The sequence below is a fragment of the Mus pahari genome, chromosome 21 (genome assembly GCF_900095145.1).
Source record: "Mus pahari chromosome 21, PAHARI_EIJ_v1.1, whole genome shotgun sequence".
Taxonomy (NCBI): Eukaryota; Metazoa; Chordata; class Mammalia; order Rodentia; family Muridae; genus Mus; species Mus pahari.
In genome coordinates this window covers 18,170,450-18,188,892 of record NC_034610.1, presented here as the reverse complement: position 1 = coordinate 18,188,892, position 18,443 = coordinate 18,170,450, and the positions used below count along the sequence as shown (strand labels likewise).

General features: G+C 36.3%; 1 protein-coding gene across 3 annotated transcripts in view; it reads left to right on the top strand.

The window, feature by feature from the left end:
• Window positions 1-10,223, top strand: part of LOC110338539 (zinc finger protein 420-like) — a 21,560-nt gene extending 11,337 nt beyond the window's left edge. The window contains exons 4-6 of one of the 3 annotated variants that reach the window (XM_029533173.1): window positions 1,422-1,507; window positions 4,456-4,582; window positions 5,516-10,223. In XM_029533173.1, the coding sequence (XP_029389033.1) occupies window positions 1,478-1,507; window positions 4,456-4,582; window positions 5,516-7,656 (2,298 nt within the window). In that variant the 5' untranslated portion in view covers window positions 1,422-1,477 and the 3' untranslated portion in view covers window positions 7,657-10,223. Of the gene's footprint in view, window positions 1-1,335; window positions 1,508-4,455; window positions 4,583-5,515 lie in introns of those variants that run through there. The other 2 variants (XM_021221872.2, XM_029533174.1) reach the window with 2 other exon arrangements.
• Window positions 10,224-18,443: the final 8,220 nt, after the last annotated feature.

The following is an 18,443-nucleotide window of genomic DNA, read 5'->3' as shown; positions in this document are numbered from 1 at the left end:
CAGACACTATTGCATATGCCAGCAAGATCTTCCTGAATGGACACTGATATAGCTATCTCTGTCAGGCTATGCATGGCATTCCACTTCCTTTTGTGCTCTTGTTTTTCTTTCTTTCTTTTTTTTTTTTTTTAAAGATCTTATTTATTTTATATTTACACCTGAGTACACTGTTGCTGTGGTCAGACCCACCAGAAGAGGGCAGCAGATCTCATTACAGATGGCTGTGAGCCACCATGTGGTTGCTGGGAATTGAACTCAGGACCTTTGGAAGAGCAGTCGGTGCTCTTAATCTCTGAGCCATCTCTCCAGCCCTTGTTTTTCTTTCTTTTTCTTTTCTTTTTTTTTTATAAGTGCCTTAAGATTTTCCTCATAGAAATCATCACTATTTAGACTTATTCCTAGTTCTTTGTGAACCTACCTGAATGTGCTACATTTGTAACTTACTCCTCAAATTGTCATTAAATATTTGTAGGAAACTAGTCATTTTGTGTATTAGTTTTGTATTTCTCAATATGATTTTTTTCCCATGGTGTCTGTGGGAAGTTTTGTGTGTGACTTGATCATTTAAAACATATTTGTTGCCATTCTACCTTACTTGTATCTCCTTTCTCCTCTTTGCCCTATTCAGATTTCTCTAGCTCACTCTGGAGTAAAGGAGACTGGAGAACATATACATCTTCCTCTCCTTACAGTGTTCCTGCTAATGTTCTTCCTTTTTCCCCCCCTCTGCACTGGGCTGTTGGTCTCTGTTTAGCATATCTGCCCTTTACTGTATTGTACTGTGTTCCATTTCTTCTTATTTGCTTTAGGAGTTCATCACAAGGCAATTGTATTAAACTTTGTCACAGATATTTTCATCTCTACTGAGATTTTCATATTTCAGAGTTTTTATTTCTTATAGTATTTTAAAAATATCTGCTGGTTGGTAACATTTCTGGTAGTATTTTTTTCCCTCCAGTTGGAACTAGTGGTTTGTTGTTTTTGTGTGGGTTGGACATAAACCCTTACTCCCAGCTCTCCTCTATTCATCTATTCTTTATGTAAAACATTTCTATTCCCTGTGTTATCATGGATAAATTTTCTTCAGTTTTTTTCTATGTATAGTTTATCTCCAGTTATAAACTTCAGTGCTGCCTGAGAGGGTGACCTATGTTATTTCATAACTTCTTCAAATGCACTTTCTTCCCCATTAATTTTAAGAGCCAAAATTTGTGAGTGCTGTGATAAGACCCATAGTTACTTCCTTTCATCAGTCCAAATATATTTTTCCCTGCTCCTTCTATAAGGACATTGACAGTACCTCAGATATCTTTTGTTGTTGTTGTTTTGAGCTTTTCTTATGTGGTTAAACATTGTCTATAAGAGGGTTGTATTAATTTTAGCTTTTTATTTTTGACATCTTGATGTGAAATGTCAAGAAGACTTCCCGGGAGTCTTTGTTCCTGAGACAGAAACTCCAAAAGGAGCAACAGGAAAAATGGCTGCTTCTCTGATAGATGTGCCCCAGGTTAGTGTTTATTTCCAATATTTTTTTTTACTTATTTTAAATTGTTTATGGTTTTTTCTCATTTTTATTGGATATTTTATTTATGTTTCAAATGTTATTCCTCTTCCTGGTTTCCATACTGCAAAGCCCCTATCCCATTTCCCCTTCCCCTGCTTCTATGACAGTGCTCCCTCACCCACCCACCCACCCACTTCCGCCTCACTGTTCTGGCATTCCCCTACATAAGCCTTCAGAGGACCAAGGACCTCTCTTCCCATTGATGCCTGTCAAGGCCATTCTCTGCTACATAAGTGGCTGGAGATATGGGTTCCAACGCTTTGGTTGGTACTTTAGTCTCTGGAAGTCTGGTTGGTTAATATGGTTGCTCTTTCTGTGGGGTTGCAAACCCCTTCAGCTCCTTCAGTCCTTTCCCTAACTCTTCCATTGGGAACCCTGTGAGCATCCACCTCTGTATTTGTCAGGCTCTGACAGAGCCTCTCAGGAGACAGATTATCAGGCTTCTGTCAGCAAGCACTTCTTGACATCTTCAATAGTGTCTGGGTTTGGTGTCTGTATATGGGATGGACCCCCAGGTGGGGCAGTCACTGGGTGGCATTTCCTTAAGTCTCAGCTCCACACTTTGTCCCCGAATTTCCTTTAGACAGGAGCAATATTTCCAATGATTTTTTTTCTTCTTTTTCTTCTCTTTTAGTTAAGATTAAAGCTTTACATTTTGTCACCCATATAGCACAGCCTTGTCCCATTGTATCTTCCCTGGATTATTATTGTAAGCACAATATAATTCATTCACTTAAGACCTATAATTTTGGGTATAAATTTAGATTTCCATTGTAAGTAGGGATCAAAGAAATATATGAATGCACACTTCTTACACAGGATAGAAATTTGTCCTTATATATTAGTATGGAAGGTAGGTCTTGTGTGCCACATACATTGCATTTCAGAGTTGGTAAGGTTTCCAGACCATCTTATTAAAGTAGCCATGGAAACACGTGGACATTTTGATCTACCCCACTGAGCAATTTTTAGAAAAGTAGAAATAAAAGAGACTCACAATCTTAAACCTGAGTAGTAAATATTTCAGCACCCTAGAGAACCCAGATGATGGAACGAATATATGGCTTGCTTTTGCCTATCTCTGAAGAGATGCAAATTGCAGTACAGTGGATTTTCATTTTGCCATTTGATGTAGCATGGATTACAAGGGATCATGTACCTATGGTGTATTGGCATCTGAAAACTATTTGTCGCAAGAGAGGTTCTACTCATATCCTTTTCTTGATTCCACTGCTCAGTGATAAGTTCTCAATTGATAGATCAGTATTTTCTCTTTTTTGTTTTAGTTTTCAGACAAAGTGTAAACAGTCTTTCTCCCATCTCTATATTGCATCATGTAGAATGTACTAGTAAGAATTTTTTTACAGATAGTGATTTAGTTCTATGCATAAGTCCTCAATTTTGAAGCATAAATGAATGTCCCTTTTAATGAATTTGCTCTCTTCCCTTAGAGGGGGGAAGATGCCTGCCACCCTATATGTTTCCTTTCCCTGAATCTATGTGTTACATAGGTAAAATTCTGCAGAGAGGTTGCACTGAGCTGATTTTAATTTCTTACTTTAAAAAAGTCTTTACTAAGTATATGAGTATTTATCTGTATGATTTTATGTGTATGACATTCTTCCACTGATAACCATGTAGCCCAGAGGTTGACATCAAACCCTTGGTATAGGAGTAAAGCACTGAAGTAAGGAGCCATGAGTGTAAAGAAAATTAAATCGTATTTCTCTGCAGGAACAGCAAGTTCCCTTTACCTCTGAGCCATCTGTCTGTCCCTCAGGTTTACATTAAAAAATGTGCATTCATGATGGAGCCATTATATAGCCTTGCATCTTTTTTTTTTTTTTTGTAAAATGAAGAAACCATCTTAAGTGATACTTATCTATGAAATATAAAATCAGTTTTAGATTATTGAGTTCAAATATGGAAAAAAAGAATAGCATTGAAATTTAAAAATACAAATCTTCAGTTGAGACAATCACATTAACAATAATATATTCAAAATTAATGAAGAATTAGAATTAATCTCACACAACCTTGTACAATCATTTCAATCACAGAAAATCTTTCTACTTCATTTGAATGCATTGCCACAAAGGACATTTATTCTGACTACTCTGTAGTGAATCCACATATGGAATTTCTGAAATTGTTACTAATCTTTATTGGCTTTTTTGACTTTTAGAAAAATGCAGTAATATTAATGTTGTCTAATAATGATTTTTCTATTTACTTGATGGTTGTGAAAATATTCTCATACAATAACTCCACAAAGTATCTGATTCTATGTGTTGTTTAGAATGTTTATGCAATGATGTTATGCTCCTTCCTGTTAAAAACAATAACAACAGAAAACCTCCTTGACATTTTATTCATACATGAATCTCAACTGAGCATGTTAGAATTGAGTAGGTCTCTCTCTCTCTCTCTCTCTCTCTCTCTCTCTCTCTCTGCCCCCAATAAACCTGCCTTTATACTAAAAAAGAAAGAAAGAAAGAAAGAAAGAAAGAAAGAAAGAAAGAAAGAAAGAAAGAAAGAAAGAACAAACAAAACTAAAAAGAAGGAAAAGGAAGGAAGAAGGAAGAAAGGAGAAGTAATATGTGTCCATATTTCCTGTAGAGTTCAGAAGAGAACATTGGGTTTGGTTGAACTAAAATTATAATCTATTATATAGTACAAAGAGGGTGCTGAGAACCAAACTTGGGTTTTCAAGAAGATCAACCAGTATTCTTAATTTATGAATGATCTTTGCAGCATTGTTAGAAAACTTTTATTTTGAATAATTTTTATGACTCATCTATATAATGAAATTGTCTAATTCTTTAGGTCTCTTTTACCTAGGAAAGCATTTTGTCAACAGCACATGGTAAATGGGTGGTTTTCCATTACAGGATCTATTGACATTCAGAAATGTGGCTGTGGACTTCTCTGAGGAGGAATGGGAATATCTCAACTCCTCTCAAAGAGCTCTATACATGGATGTAATGTGGGAGAATTACAGCAATCTAGTCTTTGTAGGTAAGAAGGTTTTTCTTATAGAATTCCTCACTCATCCTTTATATTTACCTACTTTGTATTATAAAAGCTCTTTGATCTGTCTAGAGACAACCAGAAAGAAGAAAAATTCCTATAATAATAGCCATAACTACATTTTTCAGTATTCTCTGCAAGAACAACCAATCCTGTATACTAAAAGATTTCTCCAACTATCTCATCTAGATTTTAATCCTAAATCCAGAGTTGAAAGAAACCTGAATATTCAAAGCAATGAAACTCAGTATTGTGCAGCAATTAGTTGTTGGAATACTTTGATTTTACTCCTTGATTAAACTATTTATCTACTTCTGATTTTTAAAAAAGAAAGAAGAAATTTTAAAATATGAAAAGAGCTGTTGGTAATGTGCATGTTGGGATTTTTTTTTCATTTTTGTTCATTTGTTTTTTATTTTTTTTTTTGAGATAAGGTCTCTAGTCCTAGCACTGCATGGTTTTTAATTCGATCATTAGGGAAGATGAAGCAAGTGGATCTGGTGAGTTCCTGGCCAGCATAGGTTACATAATGAATTCCTAGCCAATGAAGGCTACATGGTGTGATTCTTTCAAAAACACAAACCAAAAAGAGAAATATACTCCATATGGTTGTTTTGAAAGCTTCTTTTTCAAATTGCATTAGTTTTTGATCACCTATTTGTTCAATATTCTATAACATAGGCAGATTAGATAAGAGTAAAAAAGCTATTATTGGTCTTTTCAGTTTGATAAAAATCAGAGTGGAGATCTTCTGAGCATTCTTTAAAAATAGTGAAACATAAATGTCCTCTACTGAGAGCTCTAGTCCTATGAACTGCTAGTTTATTTATCTTTGAGAACTTAAACTTACGGAGGCATAAGTTATTGAATCTGTTTAATCAAGTATCAATACTTATTATCCCTAATTTTCTAATTTTCCAGAAAACCATTGCATATGTGGTAAATATGAAGAGGACATGAATCAAAGCTCAAATGATATTATCTATCAACATTCAAGTATTGAAGAGAAGTCTTACAAATATGAGCCTCAAAAAATGCTTTATAAATCCTCCCAAAGCATACCTTATAATACAAGTGATACTACAGAAAACTGCAAGATGTATGGGAGTGATAACCAATGGGATTCTTCTAATGAATCATTAAACCTAAAGGCGTATAAAAGTAGGAATACTGAGGAAGAACAATACAAAGATTATAGGGAGTATTTAAATTTGTATTCCATCATTGGCCCATATCCACAAATGGACACTGGAAAGAAAGAACACAAAATTACAGAATATGATAAATTTTTTGACTCTAAACGTAAACTCATGATAAAACGAATGTGTAGTGGAGAGAAACCTTACCAATGCAGAAAGTGTGGAAAATGTTTCAGGGCCTATTCAAGTCTCTATAGGCATCGAAGAACTCATCCTGGAGAGAAACCCTATAAACTTACAGAATACAATAAGTCCATTCTGTATTTATCACACCACAAAGTACATTATAATATCCATTATGGAGAAAAACCCTACAAATGTATAGAATGTGGTAAGTGCTATTATCATTCATCATTTGAAAAACATTACAGAATTCACTCTGAAGAGGAGACTTACAGATGTAATGATTGTAGAAAATCCTTTATCTGCTGCTTAGGTCTTAAAAAACACCATAAAATTCATGGAGGAGAGAGGCCTTATGAATGTAAACAATGTAGTAAATCCTTCTATACATCGTCACACCTTGAAAATCATTACAGAACCCACCGTAGAAAACTTCACAGATGTAATGAGTGTGGCAAATCCCTTTCCTCCTCTTCAGGTCTTCAAAGGCATCAAAGAATTCATAGAGGAGAGAAGGCATACATATGTGCTGAATGTGACAAATGCTTCATTCAGAAATCCCAACTTAAAACACATCAAAGAATTCATACAGGAGAGAAAAGTTACAAATGTAGTGAATGCGAGAAATCCTTTACTGTTGGCTCATCTCTGAGAATACATCAAAGAATTCATACTGGAGAGAAACCTTACAAATGCAGTGAATGTCAAAAGTGCTTCATTCAGCAAGCCCACCTTAGAAGACATCAGAAGATTCATACAGGAGAGAAACCTTACAAATGTAGTGAATGTGAGAAATCCTTTACAGTAGGCTCGGATCTTAGAATGCATCAAAAAATTCATACTGGAGAGAAACCTTATAAGTGTAGTGACTGTGATAAATGCTTTATTCAGAAAGCAAAGCTTAAAAAACATCAAAGAATTCATACAGGAGAGAAACCTTACAAATGTAGTGAATGTGAGAAATGCTTTACTGTTGTCTCAGATCTTAGAACACATCAGAAAATTCATACTGGTGAGAAACCTTACAAATGCAGTGAATGTGACAAGTGTTTTATCCGGAAAGCTAACCTTAGAAGACATCACAGAATTCATACAGGAGAAAAACCTTACAAATGCAGTGACTGTGGCAAATGCTTTATCCAGAAAGCCAATCTTAGAACTCATGAGAGAATTCATACTGGAGAGAAACCTTACAAATGTGAATGTGGGAAATCCTTTACAGTTGGCTCAGATCTTAGGAAGCATCAGAAATGTCATACTGGAGAAAAACCTTACAAATGCAGTGAATGTCACAAGTGTTTTATCAGGAAAGCCCACCTTAGAAGACATCAAAGAATTCATACTGGGGAGAAACCTTACAAATGTAGTGACTGTGGCAAATGCTTTATCCAGAAAGCCAATCTTAGAACACATCAGAAAATCCACACAGGAGAGAAACCTTACAAATGTAGTGAATGTGACAAATGCTTTATCCAGAAAGATCACCTAAGAACACATCAGAGACTTCATACAGGAGAGAAACCTTACAAATGTAGTGAATGTGAAAAATCCTTTACTGGTGGCTCAGTTCTTAGAAAACATCAGAAAATTCATACTGCAAGAAGCCTTACCAATGCAATGAATTTGACTAATCCTTTATCCAAGAAGCCTACCTTAGAACTCATCAAAGAATTTATACAGGAGAGTAGCCTTTTAAATGCAATGTATATAGCACAGTCTTTACCTGTCTCTCATGTCTAAGAAAGCACCAGAAAATTCATACAGAAAACAAAAGTCTCTATAGTAAATAGTGTAATATATGCTTTAGACAAGCTCTGTAGTAATAGACCACTACAGGTTTCACACTAGAGAATCATGAACATGAGAAACTTGAGAACACCTTTGAGTAATGTTCAAACGTTAGGAAAAAAAAAAAAATCAAGACTCTATACCGAGGGAAAATGCTGCAAATGTGACATTTGTTTAAATGTTTCTTTTTCAAACTCAAATATTTCACAATGACAACAAAATGGAGACGCCTGAAGAAAAAATGTTCTGTTGTGTACATTCCATCCTATAAGGACACTGAATAAGGCAGGAAATAAACTCAAAACATCTTCAGGGAGTACCTGAAACTGACAGGATTCACTGTGCTTACTTTGAAGAAACTCATACCAGTCTTGCTGCTTAGAAGACATTAGATGCTCTGAGCCAGTAAGATATGATGACCTTTAATCAGTAGATATGACTAGAGGTGTGTAGTGTGCTGTGGGTATCCAGTGTTCATAAGCTGTATTTCATGCTGGCTTGGAGTTTCATGGTACAACTGTCTTTTATTCCTATAAGCAGCTCCATTCTCGTATTTATGTAAGTAACCCCAATAAAGCCCATTGGTTAAACAAGATGGATTTCAATGGCAAGCGTACTTGGTTTTGTTATGAATTCCCATTTTAGCTGAGTGGGTACATATGAATGTTGTGTCTTGCCAGGAAAAGTCTCTCATACAACATGTGCTGAACCCATTAATTGTTCCTTAAAACTTGTTTGGCAGAAAATCAGTATTAGAGAAAAAACATTTGATTAAAGTATGGAAGTTCTTTGTGATTACTGTTCCAGGCTTACTACTATGGTAGTACATGATCCCATTAAAAAGACTCTGCACAGACAGCATGTAGAGGCTTAGGGAGCCTGAGAAAGAAGGCTACTCTCTTCCTTGTATTCATGGAAGAGAGTGAGAAGTCCTTGGTGAGACAAATGAAAATATGGCTACAAACCTGTGTTACTGACAGATAACATCTAAACTGGGCTATTTCCAAATATGACTCTGAGCTCATGCTTAGACCCCATGATTCAGTCCAACTCCAATGACCCTCAGAACACCACTATCTATGAGCAAATACAAAAAAGAAAAAAAAAAAAAACACTGCTATTCTCATGTCCTGTTGTACTTTAGAAATCCCACTCTACAAGCCTCAACAAATGAACTGAATTCCTTTTGTTAAATCCTTTACACAAAGCTAAAATTGTAAACATCAGAAAACTAAGCATGAAATATAACCACATAAAATGCTTTAATAAAGGCTTATATTTGCTTTAATTTTATGTATATGTCCTTCCATACAAATATCAAGAGATTATGAAGCATAAAAGAGATAACCTATGAATAAGAGAAGACATACATGCTCATATACAATTTAGATATCCCCAAAGGTATACTGGGTACAATAGAGACTTAGTCATCTGTAATGGCACTTAGCAGTCTGGAGAATGCAACTAGCTTGACTGACTCCTGGGGTGCCAATTTTTAGGTGTTCCATAGATTGAGGCTCCTCTGCTTGATATTAGATTGTTTTCCTACCTAATTCACAGATTTCCTGTGGTAAATTTGTAAACTTGTGCACAATGAAGATACCTCACCTTGTACCCTCTGGTATATGATGGCAGCAACATGTGGGAGGCTGTAGAGAGCAGGTCAAGGGCAGCCAGACATCTGGAGTTGAGTTGAAGGTAGACTGGACAGAGTGGGACAGATGGGTTTAGCTAAGAATGGGACAATCACCTAATCTGATAAGTGATGGGGAAATGAAAAGTAGGTTGTGTGGCATGAGAAATTCAGCATTTGGGAAAGGCTAGATTATAGGACCCAAATAGAGGATGCACTTTTTAGGGACAGGAAAACTTTCAGCGGTGAGGGCATCCTGTGTAAAGTTATCTGTGTAGCACTCTCCCCTTAGGAGAGTTTTTAGTCAGAAGTGCAGTGGGTGAAAACTGCAACCCAATTGACATGGAAAGTTGTGAAACAGGCAGTAGGAACCTAACCAGGGCTTTCACTAGGATTTCTCCTGCTGTGTGGGAGAACAAAGGCTCACAGAATTTTGTTGTGGATATCTATCCATGTTCATAAACTTTAGGTCATAGGAACTGGGCCTTAATAGTTTGTTTTTCATTTATCTTATAATTGCCAGCATAATTACAGAAGAATAATCTGGAGGAGGGTTTGTATTATCTCTTGTTTGCAAACATGGTGCTCATGCTATTGTAGCAATTACAAACCCCTGGGAATTTAAATTCATCCCTGCTTTCTAACTCCCCTGCTCTACCACTTGCCTATTCAAGAATTGGAATAGTGAAGAGAGTGGAATTTGTTTTTGGGACTAGTATCCCAAGAGCTTTTTAGAAATTAGTCCCATAAGGAACCAATGCAGATTTAATGGAAGCTGAACATACACTTTACTGATTTCTAAAGTAATGGTTAAACACATTAACACTAAGCCAATTTTCACTCGTTAATTTTCTGCCTGAGATGTATGGACTTTAGCATATAAATACAGCACTCACAAATGTGTATTAAGAACTCTATATGGGGGCTCACAACCATCTGTAATGGAATCTGATGCCCTCTTCTGGTATATCTGAAGATAACTACAGTATACTCATACATAAATTAAATAATTTTTTAAAAAAAGAAGTCATATGAAGCATTCTTAATTTTCCACTTTAGAATGTGGAAAAGTACAGTATGTATGCAGTGAGAGAATATCAGGCCACACTGGTTTTACAGTTATAAGATGCACTATAGATAGGGAAAAAATGGAAAACATCTTTTAAATAATTCTGATCACTCATGTATGAAAAAAATAGACTCTAAATGTGTTTTGGTCCAACAAAGAATAGTCTTCCAATACATGCATGGGCAAAGTGGATTTGTGTTGTTTGGGTTTTTGCTTTGTTTCACTGAATATATCACTCTTTACCTTATCTTTCTCAGAACTAACTTACCATGTAGTCCAACCTCTCTGCTTTAACTTGGGGATTTCATTGCATTCAGCTTTATTGCTTTGCATTTCTCTCAAAAGGAAGGGCAATGCCTAGACTTGCTCAGTGGATTTTATACAAAGATTAGATGTGGCAGAACTACAGTAGTCTGGTTTCTGTGAGTGAGAATAGTTTTCTTGCAGTCTTGCTTGCTCCTCCACAGGAGAAAATACGCATTTATCCGAGATCTGCTTGACTTTCTCATCTCACAAGAGAAAGAGAGAAAAAAATCACGTGACGTTTTTATCTCTTCTTCATGTGTATTCTACTGATAGGTGTAAGGCTCTCTCATTTTTTGTTCCATGATAAATTCAGAAACTCAGTCATGTAAAATATTGTCATGCCAACCAATCAGTTCCATGCTAGTCCTTGAGTTTTGACTGATGTATGATTAGAAATGGTGGAACTCAAGTTATACTAACTGAAAATGCTTCCTGTTTTCTGTATTCTGACACTGTATGGCAGTTGATAAATGTATCCTGTTAGAAATCAAGGAACTTTCTAAAGAATATCTTTCTTGTATGCTGGGCTCACTGATAAGCAAAATCTGTAAGCCTGTGAAGTAGAACCAAGGTCTGGAAGGTAGAAAGAAATGGATATTATTTTTGGAGGAATTAAGTCCATAGTAGTGAGGAGTTCAAGGGCCAGTGGAAATTAAATGGGGAGGGAGCTGAAGAGATGCCACAGTAACTAAGAGCCCTTGATATTCTTAAGTACATAGGTTCAGTTCTCAGCACCTACATACTGACTGACAGCCATATATAACTTCAGGTCTAAGGATTAGATGCCTTCTTCCAATCTCAGTAAACAGCACACACACGAGGGATATACATACTCATAAGCTAAGACATAAAATCTAACGGTTAAAAAATGTGCAAATGTGAAATGTGTCTTACCATATGGTTTTACTAGAAATGATGGTGCGATAGTTGACCATAAATAATCTCAAACTATCTTATTGTATATGTTACCAGCTCACTATGTAAGAATTAAATAGTAGGAAAATATAATTTACTTGGTTGTGTTTATGAGCAGTGTCATCCCTGGTCCATTTGTATCCTTGTGTGTTCATATCACTATTATATGCATTTCATTACTCTGATTTTATCATACTTTAAAATTAGGAAAAGTCTCCCTTTAAGTTTCTTTCTTTTGAAGGTTTTGAAATTCCTTTATATTCTATATTCTTTCTGGCCAGTTTTCCTATTTCCTAATATGCTAGCAGGATTTTGATAAGAATTATTTAGTATCTCTGAAGAATATTAAGATCTGTCTATAGGGCTGGTGAGATGGCTCAGTGGGTAAGAGCACCTGATTGCTCTTCCAAAGGTTCGGAGTTCAAATCCCAGCAACCACATGGTGGCTCATAACCATCCGTAACAATATCTGACGCCCTCTTCTGGAGTGTCTGAAGACAGCTACAGTGTACTTACATATATATAATAAATAAATCTTTAAAAAAAATCTGTCTATATTGTCTTCCCATTGACATCCCCTGTTGTCTGCTTTCACACCATTACTCAATGTTTTTTTTACTACTACTCATTGTTTTTAACTGCAATAATTTTAATAGTTTTTGAATTTTTGATTTATCTTAGGATTTTTGAAGTTTTAGAGCATGCTCCATATTTCATATCTTTTAGCATTACTTGATTTTTCAGAAATTGACCATTCCTTTTGGAACACCTTACTTAGAATCTTTAGGAAAAAGAAACCCTTGCTTATTGTCTTACCATTATTGAATGAGAATCTGATAGCTGTTTGTCAGTGTTCACAAATCAGATATGTATTTTTCTATGTTTTGTTGCTATTCATTTTGGATATTGATTAGTGAGTAATTATTCATTATTTCAAAACTGTACTGTAATTATTTATTTTATAACAAACCAAATGTGTGATATAGTTGAATCTTACGTAAACTTTTTGTTTGTCTCTTTGTCTTCAACAAACAGACATATTGACTACATCCCCATTGACAATGTCTCTGTTTTCTTTTTGATGCATGATCTGCAGGATTTGTTATTGTTAAGGACCTTGAGTATGGACACTGACTAGGGAGAGACTGAATCGTGGTGCCCATTAGGTGAGAATGTTGTCCATGGCTAAATGATGTGTATCATGATTCCAGTCAGAAAATTGGCTTCCAGGATGAGTCAGTCGGAAATACAAGCTATATGCTACTTACTGATCAGCTGTAATGGGTGTGCTCCCTGAGTGCCAAACATCTCTCATTTCACTCTGGTTCTTATAAAAAGGAAATTAGAAATGGATATTCAGCAATGAACACCTGAAATGGATATTCATGAAATGAACACCTGAAGTAATTTTCAACATGTGATTGGGAAGGTGAATGTGTGGAGTATGAATTTTATGGAGTAGTATTAGGCAGCAACATATAGAGAGGGCTGAGTTGTGACCCTATGGTGCTAGATATGATCCTAACTTAGTTAAGAGTCTCTATAGTGATAATTTAGAAGGCACTTGCAGAAATAAATATTCTAGGCCTTCTTACATGTGCTTTCTTTGAGTAGGACCCTGAGTTTAACTACAATTTCCTGTGTAAGGATGGATGGAAGGTGACTTACTGGATCCAGGGCAACTCATAAATTAATCCACCTCTGAAAAGTGACGCCCTTTCTCCATCTGTTATAAAATATTAATAGACATCCAGGGAATGTCCCAACATCAGGGATCCTGCTAACAGCCATTATGGATTGCTGATGACTGCAATCTCCTGAGGCATTCTGCTGATGACCAGAGTTATATGGTCAGATCCACGAGTTTTGTTTTTTGTTTTGGGTTTTGGGTTTTTTACTCCATTTTTCCTCATACTCTGACTCTGACTCTTTCATTCTTTCAACTATGTCTTACAGGCTGTTCCTATAACCTGGAAAGGCTTGTGAGGACAAAGGCATAGGGCATCAGAATAAAGAAGATAGAAAAGATTGGCACAAAATTTCTTGCACATTCTGTCTTATGCCAAGTTAGTTTATTTATTTTTCCTAATTTTTATTAGGAATTTTCTTCATTTACATTTCAAATGCTATCCCCAAATTCCCCTATACCCTACACCCTTGCTTCCCTACCAATGCACTACCACTTCTTGGCCCTGGTGTTCCCCTATACTGGGGCTTATAAAGTTTGCAAGGCCAACTAGGCCATCTTCTGCTACATATGCAACTAGAGACACGAGCTCTGGGGGTACTGGTTAGTTCATATTGTTGTTCCACCTATAGGGCTGTAGACCCCTTCAGCTCCTTGAGTACTTTCTCTAGCTCCTCCATTGGAGGCCCTGTGTTCCATCCAATAGCTGACTGTGAGCATCCACTTCTGTGTTTGCCAGGCACTGGCATAGCCTCACAAGAAACAGCTATATTAGGGTCCTTTCAGCAAAATCTTGCTGACATATGCAATAGTTTCTGCATTTGGTAGCTGATTAAGGAATGAATCCCTTGGTGTTGCAGCCTCTGGATGGTCCATCCTTTCATCTCAGATCCAAACTTTGNCTCTGTAACTCCTTCCATGGATGTTTTGTTCCCAATTCTAAGAAGGAGCGAAGTGTCCACATTTTGGTCTTCGTTCTTGAGTTTCATGTGTTTTGAAAATTGTATCTTGGGTATTCGAGGTTTCTGGGCTAACATCCACTTATCAGTGAGTACATATCATGTGAGTTCTTTTGTTATTGGGTTACCTCGCTCAGGATGATACCCTCCAGAATTTGCCTAGGAATTTCATAAATTCGTTGTTTTTAATAGTTGAGTAGTACTCCATTGTGTAAATGTACCACATTTTCTGTATCCATTCCTCTGTTGAGGGACATCTGGGTTCTTTCTAGCTTCTGGCTGTTATAAATAAGACTGCTGTGACCATAGTGGAGCATGTGTTCTTTTTTTTTTTTTTTTTTTTNTTTGAGTACTTTTTTAAAAATTTTTATTAGGTATTTACTTCATTTACAATTCAAATGTTACCCCCAAAGTCCCCTATACTTCTATGCTCATTACTGAAGCACAAAAACATGCCTTCATCTTCACTGACCTTCCCAACACAGCCACCAGTATTCTGCAGCAAAACATATTTAGACCTTTCTCCACTGTGGCTCTATCTATAGTGGCAAAAACTTCAAATGTAGTCAAGTCCTTCAAGATAACTTCTTTTGGAATTATAATGAGGGAGTTAATGATATCCAGGATTCCTAACATCACCATTCCTCTATACACCATGATCCAACTTCTCTCTGGAATATATATGGCTGGCAGCCTCTCTTCCCTTTGTTGACACAGATGCTCACTCTGAACATAGGCATATCACCATCATATGCAGCAGTAGCATAGCTTTTGTCTTCCACTGTGTCCTGAGATACCTAGGAGGGATGGCTCTAGGGGGGCTATGTTATGACTTTCTTGTCTAGGAATCTGCCCTACAAATTCAATGAAGCCAAGTTTCTGGCTTTCAGCGACCCATTATTCAATAATGCCTGGGTCATCTTCTCCTCTCATTGCCATAACACCAAGGAAAAGGTCATAGTGACTATGGAACTTTTCTCTATTTTGTCTTTCTGTGCAGAGATTGTGTGCCTTATCTTTGGTCCTAAGTGCTACATCATATTATAAAAGCCAGAAAGTAACTCACTTAATCATATAAGTGACTGAACACATTTTAAGATGGAAATCCTTTTGAAATTTAGCTCACATGTTTCTGAAACTAAATGGAAACCATGAAGACTGTCCTGTACCATTTAAACAGCCACATAAAAGTTATTATTTAGCACTTGATTGTATTGGCTATTAATTCTTTATCTAATTACCTTGGCTTAATTTCTATAGCCATCATGTTTTTCATTTTTCGGTACAGGTTACATATTTGTTTCTTTCTTTAATACACCCGATTACTATGCTCTTATTGATCCAATTTTCTCAAGTAATACAATCTTACACATTTTTCACCTGAATTATTTCTAGGTTGAAATTTTGATTTAATAAAGATTCATCTCACCAATAGGTAGTGACAAACAAGTTGCAGAACCTCATATGTTACTTTATGGGTTTTACGAACATTTTCCAGATGTAACCTGACCTGCTGGCTCTGTGAGCACATCTTTCTGTGACTCCAAACAAGTAAACAGACTTTAACTAGTCATTTCTACACTGTTCAGGAGCTTTAATAAATTGGTAAGCATTCTTTCAATTCATATCATATGTTGGGCAAGGCTTTCAGTTTTATTACTCCAAAATTCTCTATAATGAATTAAAGATAAAATATTTACTATTTGCAGTAATCATTCTGTGTTCATATCTTATTTGTGAAGTCCATTGTTGCATACGTGTAAGATCCATATTATATTCCTCTCATCCTACTCATCTGTCTGTTATCAATATTATTTATTGTTTCTGATCTTAGACTTTTAGGAATTGAGAATGGAAGCCTGTTATCTCTTGCAGTATAAATTTGAAGTTAATGAAAACACCTGCCTTAGATTTTGTATTGAACAAGTGTATGTTATTGGATTTATACTGGACAGACTTACATGACGCAGGTCATGTGAAATCTTACATGAAAGAAGATGTTTCTACGATTTTTGGAACATTTGCCAATTGTTTCCCTTAACTTACATTCCAATAGTCCCTATAACCATGAGACTAGAAAGTCACCCAGATATATTTTGTTCAAACCAAAATTCTTAAAGTGTAGACTCAAAATATGTGGCTTTCAAGGAACTGATATTCATCTATATTATATGTCTTTTAAGCCCTATAGAAGCTCTGTGGTGAACAAACTAGGAACTTTACCTGAAAAAAATCACTGAAGAGAGAGTTTAATGACAGTCAGGAAGTGCAGGGTGAATATTACACTGCACTGGAAAAACAATAAGTGGACGGTTTTTAGTCCTACATCAAGTGAAATCCATCATGGATTGCACAACTGTAGAGGGTTATCTGGGAGAGTCTTAAAGACTTTCTACATTCTGCAAGGCTACCATCATTCAGAGTTTGGCCTAATAATGACAAGACGAGAAAAAGGCAACTACATTATGAGAAGTTTATTGTGATGGTTATTCTTAACTGTCACCTTGATTACATCTATAATTAAACTAAAACCCAAATGGCTAGATGCATCTGTGATGAATTTTTTAATTAAATCATTTGAAGCGGGAAAACATAGCTTTATTGCAGATCCTTTGAGGTGGAAAGATACATCTCTAATCTGCACCACACCTCTGATGTCAGCCTATATAAGGAACAAGTAAGAATGAAACTTTTGCTCTTTTCTTGATTGTCTTATTACTGGCAAATTTCTTCCTTCACTGGCATTACAGTGTATGTCTTCTTGATTCCAGCATACACTGAAGATCCAGTCTCATGGACTGAAAAACTGCTGGACCTTTCCATTGATAGAAAGTCAAAGTGGAACTAATTGAACCACAAACTGTAATCCACTCTACTATGTCAACTAAAGGAACATAGTAGCTAAAGGTCTTCTGACAACATTTTAATAGTCACTGATGATGGATGGGCTTCATGCTAAATTAGATGCAAACAAATACATACACACAAAAGAGGATGGTGTGCAGAGTGTAAAACCTTGAAACGCTAAATCTTAAATTGGAATTTTTTGCATCAAATTCTTCCTCTCAGAGCTCAAGGAACTCTGTGGAAGAGGAGGCAAAAAGTTTGTAAGAGACTTGGGGATGAGACATACCAAGAAAACAAGGCCTTGTAATCACATCAGGACTGATGCCCATACAACACACATAGAGATTATTAGAACATGCAAAGGGCCTGTACAATCTACATTAGATGGGGTACCAGCACTGAGAAGGGAAAAAGACAGATGCTCCAAAACCTAATTCTAAAATCAAACTCTAACTGATACGACAAAGGAAAAATTAAACATCAGACAGAGTTTCATTTTATATATACAAACCACACATAAGAATTAGCTTCATGCACTGGGCATGGTAGCGCACGCCTTTAATCCCAGCACTTGGGAGACAGAGACAGGCGAGTTTCTGAGTTCGAGTCCAGCCTGGTCTACAGAGTGAGTTCCAGAACAGCCAGGGCTACACAGAGAAACCCTGTCTCGAAACAAACAAACAAACAAACAAAAAATAAATAAAATAAAATAAAAAGAACTAGCTTCTTAGAAAGCATTAAATGGCCAACACAAAATGTCAAATAACTTGATAGCATTTCTGGAGACTTGCTTTCTTTCTTCCTTTCTTCCTTTCTTCCTTCCTTCCTTCCTTTCTTTTTCTTTCCTTCCTTCCTTCTTTCTTTCTTTGTTCTTCTTTCTCCTCTGTAGTATGAATAGTCTAATAAAGCCTGCATGGTGTTCCTTCCTGCCTTAGGCCATCTATGTTCTTGGATGAAAGACATACACACAGAGGAGAGGGGGGGTTATTTAGTTATTGTGCTGTTTAATATGACTTAATAACTAAATAACTCTGAGTTACTACTTACTAATTTCTATGCTCCAACTTGGGCTGCTCTTCACTCCAATTAGTCAGCCCTCTGGGCAATGTTTTCTTGGCCCAGAACCCAGTGTGCTATCCTTGCTTTCTTTGTCTCTGCACACTCCTAAGTCATGCTGTCTTGTCTCACCTCTTCTGCTTCCAACTGGTCCCAAGCCCAGGGATACTAAATCCCACCTCTCTTCTCCACAGCTATTGACGGTTGGCATCTTCATTTAGCAATCAGAACTAACTGGAGGCAGGTTCCTAGAAGCTATGTGCAGAC